This window comes from Geospiza fortis, unplaced genomic scaffold, assembly GCF_000277835.1.
Source record: "Geospiza fortis unplaced genomic scaffold, GeoFor_1.0 scaffold16, whole genome shotgun sequence".
Classification (NCBI taxonomy): Eukaryota; Metazoa; Chordata; class Aves; order Passeriformes; family Thraupidae; genus Geospiza; species Geospiza fortis.
In genome coordinates, this window is record NW_005054302.1 from 5,258,168 (window position 1) to 5,273,046 (window position 14,879).

The 14,879-nt window shown below is 38.4% G+C and overlaps 1 protein-coding gene across 1 annotated transcript in view; it reads left to right on the plus strand.

Moving 5' to 3' along the window:
- Window positions 1–244: 244 nt before the first annotated feature.
- ALKBH8 (alkB homolog 8, tRNA methyltransferase) overlaps window positions 245–14,879 on the plus strand; it is a 42,211-nt gene continuing 27,576 nt past the window's right edge. The window contains exons 1-8 of the mRNA XM_005417709.2: window positions 245–367; window positions 1,445–1,585; window positions 2,435–2,575; window positions 4,426–4,666; window positions 5,699–5,830; window positions 6,691–6,786; window positions 8,119–8,223; window positions 11,245–11,315. Coding sequence (XP_005417766.1) covers window positions 2,444–2,575; window positions 4,426–4,666; window positions 5,699–5,830; window positions 6,691–6,786; window positions 8,119–8,223; window positions 11,245–11,315 — 777 coding nt within the window. The 5' untranslated portion in view covers window positions 245–367; window positions 1,445–1,585; window positions 2,435–2,443. The remainder of the gene's footprint in view (window positions 368–1,444; window positions 1,586–2,434; window positions 2,576–4,425; window positions 4,667–5,698; window positions 5,831–6,690; window positions 6,787–8,118; window positions 8,224–11,244; window positions 11,316–14,879) is intronic.

The window sequence follows — 14,879 nt, forward strand, 5'->3', positions numbered from 1 at the left end:
ATCTCTGCCAGTGTTGGGTGCTGTTTAGACAGCTGAGTCACACCTCAGCTGTCCATTGTTCAGGGTTTATGAAAGGATAAAAAGAAGTCTTTCAGCTTCCGTTTCTGTGCTAGTTGTGGCATGACTTCTTTTCTTTTGCATGGAGGATGTGGATGTTTGTAAGGGCCTGACTAAACTCAGAAATGCTTTCCCCAGAGATGAGATGAAGTCTTCCAGTATGTAGAGGTGCAGATGCTATGGGAGAGGCCTGACCCTTTCAGTTTGAAGTCCTCTGTTCTGCAGGCTGCATGACAATGGTCTGACTGGTCGGGGTGATGTGCATAGCCTCCACGCTTTTCCATCCACATCCAATTTGCTTGGCTCCAAGGTATTAGCCTGTCCTGTATTTTTGCTCTCTTTCTGTAAACTCACCAAGCCAAAGATGTATCACTTTCCTGTGGAGTAGTTTGGGAATGCCTGACACCCTCTGCAGAGAAACCTGCTCATGTGTAGGCTGTAAAGTTGTGGGCCTTTGTTCACCTGTGTGTAGCAAGCAAGGCAGGACAGGACAAGCCTTTTGCACCCAATTGTGTAGATGGTGATGCTTAGGGACATAGGGTTTTGTGGTGATGTGGCAGTTCTGGATTAACAGTTGAACTCAACCTTACAGGTCTTTTGTAACCTAAATGATTTTGTGATTCTATGAAATCATATAATTGCACATGTTGGTCATAGTAGGCCTGCTGAAGGAGCCTGCAAGTCAGCTGAATCTTGGTAAGGGTGACCCATTAGATGCACTTAGGAGAATTTACTTAATAAAAACTTTTTGTGCCTCTTTTCATGAGGCTTTTATTTTTCCCTTCTCAGTTACCTTGGCTTCTAATTATCTTTTGCTTTTGGGTGGTGTTTTTTAGTAGTTTTTGGGGTGGTTTTTTTTGTGGTTTTGGGTTTTTTTTGTTTGTGGGGGTTTTTTGTGTGTGTGTCACTGTGCTTTCTTTTTTTGGTTTTAGCAAGTTTGAGATTTTTTTAATCATTATTTAACTAATGAAGGTTAAGAGGACCATTGCTCTTTGTGTATTTCACACTGTTGATTAAGTGAAGAATCTTACTTTGAACTGTTTGGAGCAATTGTCAATATTTTATAACAATTTTACTAGCATATCAGTGCTTGTTTAAAACAAAATTTTTGCTGAGTCATTCAACACAAAGTTGCAGCAAATACTAATATGAGGGGTTTTTTTACCTTTACCGTTTTTTGTAGTACATTGTCATATTATCATGGTTGTGTCTGCAGTGTAGGTATTGGGAAGCAGCTCTGCAGTCATGCAAGCCAAAAGGCATGCAAGTGGATGAGTGACTGTTGGGGCAGTTGACAGAGTTAAATAATTACATATGGGGTGATTGACCTAGTTTTGTTTTGTTTTTTTCCCTTAAAAATAACTGAAACAAAACCATTTTTTGACAGGAAGAGAAGATGGAAGGATTGTTGTCAGGTTGGTGATGATAAAAGAATGGAATAGGACAGACAGCTGCAGTAGTATAGATTGTCCAGCTATACTATTAGGAGAATTTTTGGCAAAGAAGAGAGGATACCTCTAAAATACAGGTAAGGGGTTGTGTTATAGGGACAGATAAAGTCAAAGTCAAACTGCATCAATGTCTGGGAGCTTTGTCATAATCTTACATGAGATCCACACTCCTGCCATGGATTTGAAGGAAGTAGAAAAAAGAAAGCAAAAGAATGTAGGCTCAAGGAAATGTGGGAAGGTACTGTATGATCTCAATGTAGTGTTAGACCAAAAGTGGCAAAAGATGCAGCAAAACCTGAAGAGTGCCATTGACCTTTAAGTACTCACTGGTTGGTAAATTCTGTGTTGCCATGAAATTGAGTAGCTAATAAATATATATTTATATATATGTACACAGTTTTCTGTTCCTTCACACAACAGGAATGTGATTTTCATTAAGTTTGGGAGATATGGTAAATGATGTGTGGAACATCCTAGTTGCTTGCTCTAGGACATGTAAGTCTACTCTCTTTTTTCTACTCTCGAGAAAGGCAAGTTTGGCCAAATGTCACACTTGGTTGCAATTAGGTAAAAGGAACCAAACATTTCATCTCCAACTGAAGCATTTGGTGAGGCATGAGAATAACTGAGAAGCTGAGACGATACAAATCTCATGGCAGTTCCACACGTTATTTTTTTCTCATGTTCTGCTCTGGAGAGACTGCAGAGAGAAGGAAATTAGCTGAAATTACTGTGTGAAAACAGGGGTAGACAGGTTAAAACCCACAAATGGATCTAGTGATACTGTGAATGTGAATAAAGGAGTGAAGAGGAAGAGAAAAATGGGAAAATGAAATCAAGCATCATAGCAATCTTTTAAAGCTTTATTTTTGGGAGGGATCCTTTTCAAGCAGGACACTTACTGTGTTGCTATTTCTGCTTTCCAGAACACCAGTATGGAAGCTAAAACCAGTGAAGATCATTTGAGAGGACAGAAAATGAAGAAGAAGGTATTGAGGAAGCAGGTCAGAGCTCAGCATACATTGATGAGACATGAGGGCATAAAGTGTGTCTCCCATGCGACACAGGTAGTTGTGATTTTGATGGTGGTGTTAAAATGCTGCTTATCTGTGTTCTCTTCTCACATGTGTCTTGTGTAAAATGCAGTTTTTAAAAACGGACTTCCTGAGATAGAGGGTTTTCTGTGCTTCTTTGATTTCAAAGCAGAACTGTACTTCAGCAGTTCAGGGGCTATGGAGAGACTTTGGCCTTTGGATAAGGCTTTTTTTAACCTGAAACAGTAGTTACTTGGGTTGAGGAGGAGAAGGAAGCATTGGAAATGCTATTGAAGTAGATAAACTTTTATTCTCTTTCTCTGTGTTTTCTTTTTTTTTCCTCAGGCTTTTAACTTTTGTACCTTTATATCTTCCATGGTTCTCTGTCAAGTGTAATTTGTCTCATCTAAGGTCCCATTAAAAACATGTCTATCTTGGAAATCTTTTCCGTCTTGTTTTTATTAAGGCTGTGGTTCTGTGGGAATTGAGCTGGTTGGCTCACTTGCAACTGTTTAAATGGGGACAGCTTTCTCTTTCCTTGCAGAAAAGAGACCTAGCAGAAAGCTACCTGGGTTTTTGATTTGTAGTGTTCTGCCACAGTAGAGTTCCAGCAGATCGGAGAATGACCTCACAGATACTGATGTAGCAAAAAGTGACAGGAACTTGCAGACAGGGAAGTTAGAGTTTCTAATTTTGCTCTCATTTATGAGGAAATACAAATGGCTTGAAACACTGTAGAGCAGTATCATTTACCCTATGCTTGTTCATCCTCATCCTGAAAATTCTTCCCATTCAAATATGGAAACATCAGTTAGATCTTTATATATTTTTGTAATAAAATTTGGTTTAATTTTTGCTCAGATTTCAAACCACATGGTCAGACGTTAATGAATCAGCAATCTTGTTTATATTGTAAACTCTTTAGAACAAAGACTGTGTCTTTCTAGGGTTGCTTGGAAATGGGTCTGTAATTTGGACTTGTTCCCCTTGAAACTGTCCCAGGTACCAAATTATCCATCTAATCTATCCAAAGAGTAATTTTGGGTCCAGCAAGGTCCTTTTTGGTGACGGAACATTTGAATAAGTGATATGTGAAACAAAATCATAGTGCTAGTGGTAAACTTGTGTCAGGAATATGGAAAATACTTCCAGGCTTTGTGCAAGAGTCTGACTATCTCTGAATTAACATCATCAATTCCTACGTGTGCTGCAGCAGTTGTGTAGTGGGGTCTTTGCAGATAAAGTGAAAGGAGTGGTTTGAACCTCTGCATGTCCTTCACACACATGGGTCTCTCCATCAATAACAGTCCAGAAAATAGCAGTAATTAATAATGAGGTAAATCTTGAAAAATATGATCCTTGGCAGACAGCCTGATGCAGAGCTTAGAACAGATGTTAACAGAGCCTTCACAATAGGCATAATCACAGCAGTGCTCAGAGTGTAATTTTTTTTTAATGACCCTCCTCTTTGGTTCTAAACCTCATTTTCTGTTTTTTTAGAGAAGTGAAATGCTGTTGTTTGAATTAATTGAACACTTTTCCCAGCTGTTCCAGAAACCACCAAAATTATGTGTGCCAGTGCCAGTTTGCTTGCAGTACACTTGTCACACACATGCCACTTCAAAGTGTGCATTAACTGAGGAGGTGTTTCTGAGAGAGGTTGCAAGGCTTTCAGCCACAGTGTGTGCTGGTTAAGCAAAGGTTGCATTAGCCTTGTATAACAAGCTGATGGAAATTAAATATCTGGTGCAGAATGCATAAAAGAGTGCTCATGGGTTTAATTTTTTTTATAGTGTTGTTCTCTTGGTAAAATGTTAGTTTCAAATGAACTGACAATAGTCACTAATTCTTTTTGTTTTATTTTTTAATTCTTTTTCAATTAGAACCTGGTTATTGCCAATGCTGGTCTTGGTAATGGGATGAGTAGACAGCAATTGCTCAGAATACTAGAAGAATATGGAGCAATGGAAACACTCTTAATGCCACCAAATAAACCATACTCATTTGTGAAATACAGAACAACAGAAGAAGCCAAGAAAGCCTTTAATGCCCTTAATGGAAAGGAAGTAACATTGGAAGACTGTGACCAAAACATTGTTCTATATATTAATTTTGTGGAAAAAGGTACAGTTTTTCTGCTCTCCTATCTATCCAGCTTCCTGCATACTGCTTCCCTTTGCTTTTACTTCCTGGCTTGTAAATATAGGTAAAAGCACACTAGTTTTCATAAGTAGACACAGAAAATGAAAGCTAGAATCAGAGATTCAGGACATAAAATAATCTTTGCTCCTTGTATTCCAGGTTAGGATACTCTAATTTCAACTGTATTACTTGGAAGCAAAAGGAGAAAAGATTTTAGTAATTTCCTGACCATTCAGTACTGTGCATGAAGGCTTTGTGATTAAGGAGCCTGGAGAATCTCTGGACAGTTCATTGGATTTCTTGTGTGACCCTAGTCTTGGAATCTCTATCTCAGCTCCAAGAAGAAAAATATGCACAATGAAATTTCTGTCTTTTTTTCCTCATTCCCCCTAATTTTTTTTGGCTGATTATAAAGAACTGTTGCTCTTTCTGTGAGCTTTCATAGTGTCTAGCGAAAAGGGTTCCTGGTGTTGGTCTGTACATTCTGCTAGCAAATAGCTTTTTTTGATCTCTTAGGAAAGCAAACTGAATGTCCCAACATCAGTGGTGTTTTACTTTCACCTAGGTATTGTTCTATACTCCATATTTGTACACATTTGATTACAGACTATTCTGTCTGTGGAAGCTGCTGATATGGTAAATCACTAAAATTCTACAAAATTAAAATGAAATTCAGGTAGAACCTGAAGTGATTGGGAAATTCTGTTTACCATTATTTTTACAGGAAAGCCACAAGGAGTTTTGTGTTTGAATGGTGTAGTCTTGTTCGTCTTATGCAGTAAAATTTTTAGAAAGTGCTGGAATGATGCAGAACTCAGGCCTTACCCTGTTTTGTCATGACAAAAAGGGATCATTCTTTCTCCAAATAAGACCACAATGAGAGCTCCATTGTATCACTAAACATTTCTACAGCTGTGCTATAGTATCATAAAAATAATTATATCTCCATAGGGAACAAAGGTTTTTATTTTCTCCAAAGAGTGACAAAATTCTCTTTTTTTTCATATACCTCAGTTTCCTTGCAAAATGCTGTTCCTACAAGCTTGCCTCCAGGCTTAATGGTAATTGAAAAGATTATTTCTCCAGAGGAAGAAAGGAGGATGTTGGAAAGTATTGACTGGAAAGCAAATGAAGATACTCAGAATGGTGGGTACAACTATAGGAATCCAGACATTCTATACTTTTATGCTGGTTTTTTCCTGTAGTTTCAGGTTACAGGAAGTCTAGATCTTGGGAAATGTATTGTCAGAAATGATTCTGTGGTTGCTTTTAGCATTTTAGAAATTAGGTCTTATACTGCAAGTGATCAGTTCCTTGGGACAAGAGATATGAATTGATATGTTAGAATGGATTTACTTGAATAACAAACCTTCATCCGAAAAAAAATCTTTTCTATGTGTCTTGTGCCAAGCACAAGACTGTTTGTAATTTGATGTCCAACTGAAAAGCTGTGTCTTCTTTTATGAAAAAAAGAACCTTAGTGAGGCATACATTCTGGATGGTTTCACTTGAGCTTTTGGAGTTGAATCTTTCAATAAATGAATTCTTGGAAATCACTTCAGAGTTCCTGTGTAAATTTGTTCCGTGGAGCAATGCAAAAGGTTATTCTGACCTTGGCTAATATGTAACTTGGTGATTAATGAGAATGATGGATGTTGATGTATCTGTAGGGTATTCATCAGGTGTAAATTCAGAGATCAGGGCAAGAAAAAGATGCATTAAGGCATGGCTGAAAAAAATTGGTATTCCCTGTTTCTTGCATATACAAAACCACCATCCCTTTGACTCAAAACAGCAGTGAATGTGATGCTTGATGAATTACAAAAGATAATAAGCAGAAGTGTGTGCATGAAGAATGAGGGTCACATACACTATTTTAACTGCAAATTAAAGAATGTTTAGGCTTAACAGGTATGATGGAATAGGGAAACATGGTAAATTACCTGCAATATTTCATATAGTCTTTATGTAGTCTAATCTTACTTTAAAGTTATGTGTTTTTACAGCCCAGAAGACTTTAAAGCATAGAAGAGTAAAGCATTTTGGATACGAGTTTCGCTATGATAACAATAATGTTGATAAAGACAAACCATTACCTGGAGGTGAGAACTTCCCTATTAAACTGTGCTTATTTTGCACTGATGTTTGAACCATTATATAAAGCCTTTAAGCCTTGCTGAGTTATGGCTGTGAGAGTCTGGTTAAAGGAGAGCCTTTGCTGTATCTTAAGCACCCACACAAAAGTGCTTTTTAATTTTGACATTCATTCCAAATTATTGTTAGTGCTTTAAGCTTGTTGTCCAGTCACTTGGAGCCAGAGGTTGCTGCCCTTTTTTGAGCTCTGGTCAAATAAGGCTTTTGGGATTTTAATTGTCATTCCTTTTTGGCTTTTTGTTCCATAAAACAATTATGTGTTACAAATTGCATATTAATTTATTTGGGGGATGTTGATGTATGTATTTATCTCAACCAGCTTGAAGCTTGCTGGATGCATGCACACTGAAATACAATTTCCTTTGCTCTGAAAGCAATTTTGTAAGGGTTTCAATAACTCATATTGGGAGTTGAAAGCTGTGAGTCAGAGCAAAGCAAGTGAGTCATCTTATAGACTTAGATTTAAAAATAGCTAAATAGGAGAGTTAAATTCCTGTAAAACTTGAAGGTATTTAAGGTGGTGCATGTGTACTGGGGTGGATGTAGCATGCAGCAGAAGAATTCTTGTTATCTTAAGATTTTGACTGTGAAGCTATATCATTGTAAGAGGATTGATATGTGAATTGTTTTCTAGTCTCACAGACTATCTTGTGTGTCAGAAAAGCATAAATACTTCTTGGGAGAAAACAAGAATAAAAATCAGTAGATTCATGGAAGGGATAGTAGTAACATGTTTGTTGGTGTTACCTTCAGCAGAATTTTTCAATCAAGTCTTCAGGTAAAATAGCAAACCAAAGGTTCAGTGGAGGACTGTGCCTTCCATTCCTGTTTCAAAACCAGCTTAACTTCAGCAGATATTTTGGTTATATTTAATCTAACAGATTTCCAGGGAATAAATTTTATAGAGAACTCTCTGCACAACTGACTCTCTGCATAATAATTTTGTTTCTTGACTTGCAACTTTTTTACTGTAATTGGTAAAAACCTTTCCTCTGATTTGATGTGGTTTTATTTATGTGTAGAGATACTACAGTTTGCATTTGTAAGGAGCAATCTGTTTCTGAATGCAGAGGCTTGGAAGAGTGGCCTTTGTAATTTTCGAGAATATTGGACTTGAAGATTAGGCCCCCAGTTTTGATGTGTATGTTAGCAGCAGATGCAGAGTAATCATCATTAAAGATGGACTTGCATGTATATGAAGCTACTTCTATGTATTTTCCTAGTTATATTTATTGTAAAAAGCTGTCCTGTCTTGTTTACAGTTGTCTTTCTATAACTAGGTCTTCCGGAAATTTGCAACCCATTCTTGGAGAAGTGCTTAAAGCAGGGATATATCAAATATAAACCTGATCAACTGACTGTAAATCAGTATGAACCTGGACAAGGTAAGTTCATTTGTCCCTCAAAAATTTGGAGCTCTTTATTTTATATAGTGATTTAACCCTGGTAGGTAACTAGGCACCATGCAGCTGCTTGCTCACTCCCCTCACTGATGTAGAGGAGAGAATTGGAAGATAAAAGTGAGGAATACTCATGGCTTGAGATCAGGACAGTTTAGTAAGTTAAAAAGGCAAACAAAACAAAGGAAGACAAATGATGCAAAAAAAATCCTCAGCTACTGGCCAATCAGTGCTCAGTCCCTGAGTAATGACATCCCTGGTAAACTTCACCAGGGATGAAGTAACTTTAGTGTTACTGATCACAATGTTGTATGATCATGTGATATATTCTCTTGGTCACATGGGGTCAGTTGTCCCAGCTGTGTTCTCTCCCAGCTGTGTGCTCTGCCAGCTCTTTGTGCACCCCCAGCTGACTTGCTGGTGGGGAAACATGAGAACCATAAAAGACCTTGATGCTGTGTAAGCACTGCTTAGAAAGAGGTAACACATCCATTTATTACTTACACTGTTTTCATCACACACCCAAAGCACCATACAGGCATCTGTGGAGCAAATGAATACAGCCAAGCCAGCACAGCTTCACTAAAAAGCAGGGGAGTGTAGCATCTAACTGTGGAATGGTGTAGGAACAGGATTTAAGCACCTGCTTAGTGTATTTCCTGTGACCAGAGATGGTTTTAGTCAAAACTGGAGTCTTAATACTGGTTTCTGCACATGGGAACTTAGGTTTAGAAGTGCAGTTTTTGATACCACTATTACAGAAAATGATGGTGTTTGAGTTCAAGGCCATCATTTGAAGACTAACTGTAAAAAGATACAGGAATAAATAGTCATATTTTGTCTTCTAGTTAAGTGGATTTTTTAACTCCAAACTTGTATTGCTTCCTGTAATGTGCATACAGTCTCCAAGAAATGGAGACTCTCCTGCTGTTAGTACATATGATATAATGTTAGTGCATGTAATATATGGAGTCTTAAGTATGATGCATGCAGTGTTCCCTTATCCTAGAAATAAGGAATTACTGTATTTCTGTATTTTTTTCCAAACTGGAGGCTTCTAAAGAAAAACAAGCTTCTAATCACACTTCTAGGGAACAAATCATGTGCTGTACTTTTTGCTAAGCTTAGTCATCAAGGTTAAGCATCTGGCTTGCTTTCCAGGGTGAGTATCTCATTTGTCCTTAGGAAGAAAGAACAATGGCTTTCCTCTCAGAATTAATGTCTGGGAGCTATTACAGTGTCTGCTGAACAAGGGTGTGAAAAGCTGATCCTATTTGTTTGTGTATCTGACAGTCTGTTAAATTGATAGAGTTTTGTACTTCTGACTGGGACATCTGAGGAAATTAGTTAGAGCTGTGGATTTCTATCAAGAATGGAAGCAGGTTTTTTTAAAAATCAAACAAAAACCCAATCCCAAGGCAAAATACCCTTTCTTAAGATTAAGTGTGAATCATTAGGATATGAATGAACACAGAGTACAGTCAGATGAATACTGCCTGCATCTTGGTTTTGAGCCGTTTTTTCCACTGGAAATTATACTTGAAATTTTGGAAAGTGTGTTATGGCTATGAGTATCTAAGCTGGAGGGGCCACACATAAGATACATTAAATGAGGTATGTGAGTCAGTGTGGTCTTGGTTGAATTACCAATGACAGTGTGGAGAGCTGTCAGTGTTCTCCTGCTGCACAGTAAATGGCACAGACTTCAGTGTGCAATTCTGAGCCTCTTGAGGCAGAGCCTCAGTGCTTTGTACCGAGGCAAAGTTGGGAGCTGTAACAAACAGGTATCTATCTGCCCTTGGTTTTCAAGTCTCACTGATTTTCTGTCAGATTAAATGTTGGTGTCATAAAACACTTGTATTGTTTTTGCTGAAACTAATGGAATTCAGAATATTTACATCTGGATGTAAAATCTGCTGTATAATAAGGGTGCTTTATAGAGCTGACTAACACTTCAGAAAAAATTGTCTTCAACTCAGGAGTTCTCTACAGAGCCCAAAATGAACTTGGGTAGAATTTTTAATAAACAAATAAAACTGTTTCAGTTTGGTTGGTATAGGAATGGCTCTGTCTGCCTTGGCCTGCAGTGGATCAGAGGAAGGTGCAGTTGCAGTTCTCCCAAGCTGTCTGCTGTTCTCCCTTGCTCACTGCTGACTGCTGTTCCCCACCATGTGGTGAGATCTTGCTGTGGCATGCACACTGCTGTTCTAGCATTTGGCATTAAAATGTGTGACACAAGCTGCAGGGATTGGCAGTTTCTTTCCAATTAGCAGATATGAAAGAAAAATCTAAACAAACCCGTAAAAATGACTGTCCTTTTGGCAATTCTCAGTTATGTGTGCGTGTTCATACCCACACTAACAGATGTATTACCCAGGGGTTAGCCTAGCAGGGATGTTGCTTTGCCTAGGAAGTGCAAAGCAGAAGCAGACTTGATCCTAACAGTGCCTGCCTCTGAGGTAGCAGGTCCTAGTGCTGAAGCTGAAATTCTTAATGCAGTCATTTGCTTAGGAAATAGAGGGATTTGAAGTTACTCCTCCGTGAAGGGAGCGAGGAAGAAATATCTTACCATGGATGAACTAAAGCCCAAAATCACCATAATTGGTACCATAATTGTTGCTGCTGAGGGCTAAACTGCCTGCAAGGAGAGCCAAGTGCTTGAGTTTCTCTCTGCAGCAGGGAGTCATCCAGGAATGAGCAAGGACTTGGAGTAACCTGAACCATCTTCTAGGTATTTCTATTGATTATACAAGACACTTAGGTTAATTGTGTCCATCTAATCTGGGCGTGTAAATAAGACAAATGCCTTCAATTCATATGGAAGGCAATTCCTTTGTTTTTGGTAAGTTTTGTTTGTTCAACCATACATCCCAGTTTTCTATATGGACATCCATAGAGATAGATCTTGCCAATGGAGATAGCACTCTATTACTGTTGTTGTTATTATTATCATTATTGTATTCACTTTTTTGTTGTTTGTTTTTGTTTTGTTTTTTTTTTAAACAGGAATTCCTCCTCATACTGATACACATTCTGCTTTTGAAGATGAAATCATCTCTCTCAGTTTGGGAGCTGAGGTAAACTTAATGTTTTCATGTGGTCTGATGCTTTACTGAGAAGTTCCATTTTTATATTGTTAATTTGATTTTTCATGGTGTCTGTCCACATTAATCTGAACTTGATATTAAGTATGAAAGGTGGTGTGATATGCTAATTAAATAAGTAACTGCAATATGATGTTGTCACTGGAAGATTTGCCAGTGATATAAATGATTTTTAAATCTTGATATCCAGGTCTCCATTGACCTTCCTTCATCTTTATTTCATGCTTTAATTTCACATATTCTGCCTCAGTACTGCAGCCCTGGGCCTTCTTATCCTTTCCATTGCAATGAAAAGGCTGTCTCTGGCACAGATGCTCTCTTACTTCACTGATGTAACACCATAAGCAGTGCATTTCTAGGTTATTGTATTGCAGCATACCTCAGCACACCTGAGACCTTGATGGTGTCAGAGATGGCCAAAAGCACAGTGATTTTAATCACGTGAAAAATACAAATCTTTATGGGAAGTGATCTGCATGGAGCATTTTGAAGCTGTAAAGGGTTGGAATGTGTACATTTCAACCAGGGACACAGCCAGACTTGGACTGTTTCTGGATATTTCAGGCATAGGCATTGGATTACAGCCTGTTAGGTTTCTCACAAATTTCAGTGCCTTTTCCTAATGGGCCATAAATACACTTTTCAGGTGCAGGCAGTCAAAACACAGATGTAGTTAAACAAGCCAGTGGCCCATGAAATGCTCTGTTGTTTATGGTTTTTCTTTCTAGTACTTCTACAATTTTTTATGATTTCTTTGTGGTTTTGTGCATTTAGCTCTTCATCTGATATTAAAATGAAAATACCAGTTGCAGTAATATGTGATTTACCTATTTTAGGAGTGAAGCCCCCTTCTCTATTCCCATTAAATCTTACCACAGGCAAAATTTACACACTCTATTAATAAATAATTGGACTTACACATACAGCATCAACATTTGGTGTCTTTCTCTTCTCTTTATTTTTTCTCTCTGTAGGGTGTTTTTTCCTACCTGAATACATCAGGCTGCCGTGTGGTGGAAAACATGCACAAAGCCATATGTCTTGTCCTTTCTTTGTTCTCCTCAACAGTAAATGCACACATTTAAATAAAAAGTGCCATAAAGAAATAACCTTGCAACCCAGCTGGTTTCTGTATTCTATTTTGGAAATTGGCAGACACTTCAGAGGAAAAAAAGGAAGCAGAATGCCTCATTATACTGAGTAATGGAACGAGCATTTTTTCAATTGCTTATGTGCTTATCCCTCCAGGATCTGAGTTAGGCAGATTGTGATAATTAATAACTATAATAAATGCTTTGGCTTATGAAAAAGAAGTCTGGCAGAACAGAGGACTAAACACAAAGACCCTCCTAGCCTGGTGACTTAGTTATCACCACAGATAACTTTTTGTGTCATCTTCACAGGCCCACAGAACTGGCTAGGCTGGATGGAATCTCTTAAGGTCGTGTAGCCCAAGCTCTTGCTTAAGTAGGGTCCGTTTGTCCAAGACTGTGTCTGGTTGTGTTTTGAATGTTTATGCAGATGGAGACTCCAGCAACTCTGTAGGCAATATTTTGTAGTATTTGACCTCTGTCACAGTAGAAATCCAAACTGTTTCTGTGTTCTGATGGAATGGCATGGGATTTAAATTGTGCCCATTGTTTCTTGTCCTGGTAATTTACATTGTTAGGAAGAATCTGCATCCTTCTTCTTCATTCCTTCCCGTCAGTTATTTACACACATGAATAAGGGCCATCTTCCCTGACCCTGAGCCATCCTTTGTCCAGGCTGGTCAGTCTCAACTCTCTCAGCATCCCCTTATGTAAAGATATTCCTTAATAATCCTTATGGCCCTGTCCTGGACTTGCTCCAATAAGTCCATGGTGTTCTTGTAGTGGGAAGCCCAGTCCAGTTCCAGTACTGGACAGAGGACAAGAGATACCCCCTCACCAGGGCTGGTAAGTGAGAAGGATCACCTCCCTTTACCAGCTGAGTGCTTTTCCCAATGTAACCCAGGATGCTGTTGGCCTTTTTTTCTCCAAGAGTACATTTGTGGCTCATGTTCAACTTCTTGTCACCAGGACCTCAAAGTCATTTTTGGCAAAGCTGCTTTCTAGCTCATCAGCTGCCAGTGTGTAAAGATACATGGAATAATTCCTGACCAGGTGCAGGACTTGGCACTTCTGTCTGTAGAACTTCATGAGGTTCCTGTTGGCAGCAGTTGTTCAGCCTGTGCAGATCCTTCTGAATGGTGGCACAACCATCTGATATCAGCCACTTCTAGTTTTATTTTATCTGTAAATGTGCTGAATGTGTGCTCTGCCCCATCATCCAGGTCACTAGCCCTGGTATCAATCCCAAGGGCAGCCCACTAGTGATGTTTGTTTCTGCAAACCTGCTTTATGTTGAAAAGGGAATAGTTCTTGGCATGTATGTTCATTTTAAATGTAAATAATCTTGCGAAATAAAGGCATGATTCTTCACAACACTGCATTTGTCTTTCATCAGATAATCTACAGCAATTGTGATGTGTGATTCTGTGATCCAGGTTCTTACACCTGCACGAAATGAAGTGAAAATGTAGGTGTGAGATCCTCTTTCCTATCGCAGTCTCATGAAACAGATTTTTCAGGAGGCACAGAGGGGCAAGTGGTGGTCCTGGTTGGTGCAATCCATCGTGGTTTGAGGAGTTTACAAGATGGATTAAACTTGTTTTGAAGGAGGAAAATCTCATTATTGCTTGGCACTTCTGCCTAGCTTATAAAAACTACTCAACAGTTAGAGGGCAGAGCAGTGCAAGGTGATTTGTCTTGTCCTATAATACTTCAGGAAAAGTGCGGGTCTCAGGCTAATCTTTCCTGTTTGTGACCCATTTCTTTACCATCTCCTGGGAAACTGCAGAATAAAATGAGACTTTTAGAATGTCCTGTGGACTTGTAATTGCATTTTATAAATCACCACATTCACCCTGTCTTGATAGGAGTTGATACACTGAAATTATTAATGAATATCAGTTTCAATGCTCTATTATTGAATGCAACTTTCTTTTATTCAGAAATTATCATACTAAGAAAGACAAGGCAATGTGGTAAATTTAGATGAACAGTCTTTTATTAAACTTAATGGCAAATCATATTCTGTATCCATAAATTTTAACAAAGTACTGCAAAACAGGGACCAGTCCTTTCTGTTGAGAATTTTGGTTTTATTTCAGTTAGGTGTTATTTTCAGTGCCTCCATTTGGTGTCTCTAAAGATATGCAGTTTTACAGTATTTCATCAGAAGCCTGGCCAGGTTTGCAGCTGTCTCTAAAGAATCCTCATTTTAACCTGTGTTGAATTTTTCTTCGCAGGTTTGCTGCAGGAGCTTGATCAATATTGAGATTCCTGTTTTTCCAGTTTTCCTAATTTGCCGTCTTATATGCTGCTGTGTAAGGCTTTGATTCATTAAAACTTTAGAAATACAGAGGTAGCATTTGTATTATGAGCTAAGTAGTGCTATGAACATATCCAACCCATGGAAGAATTTTCCCTTCCTGGCTGCAGATCTAAAGTTACC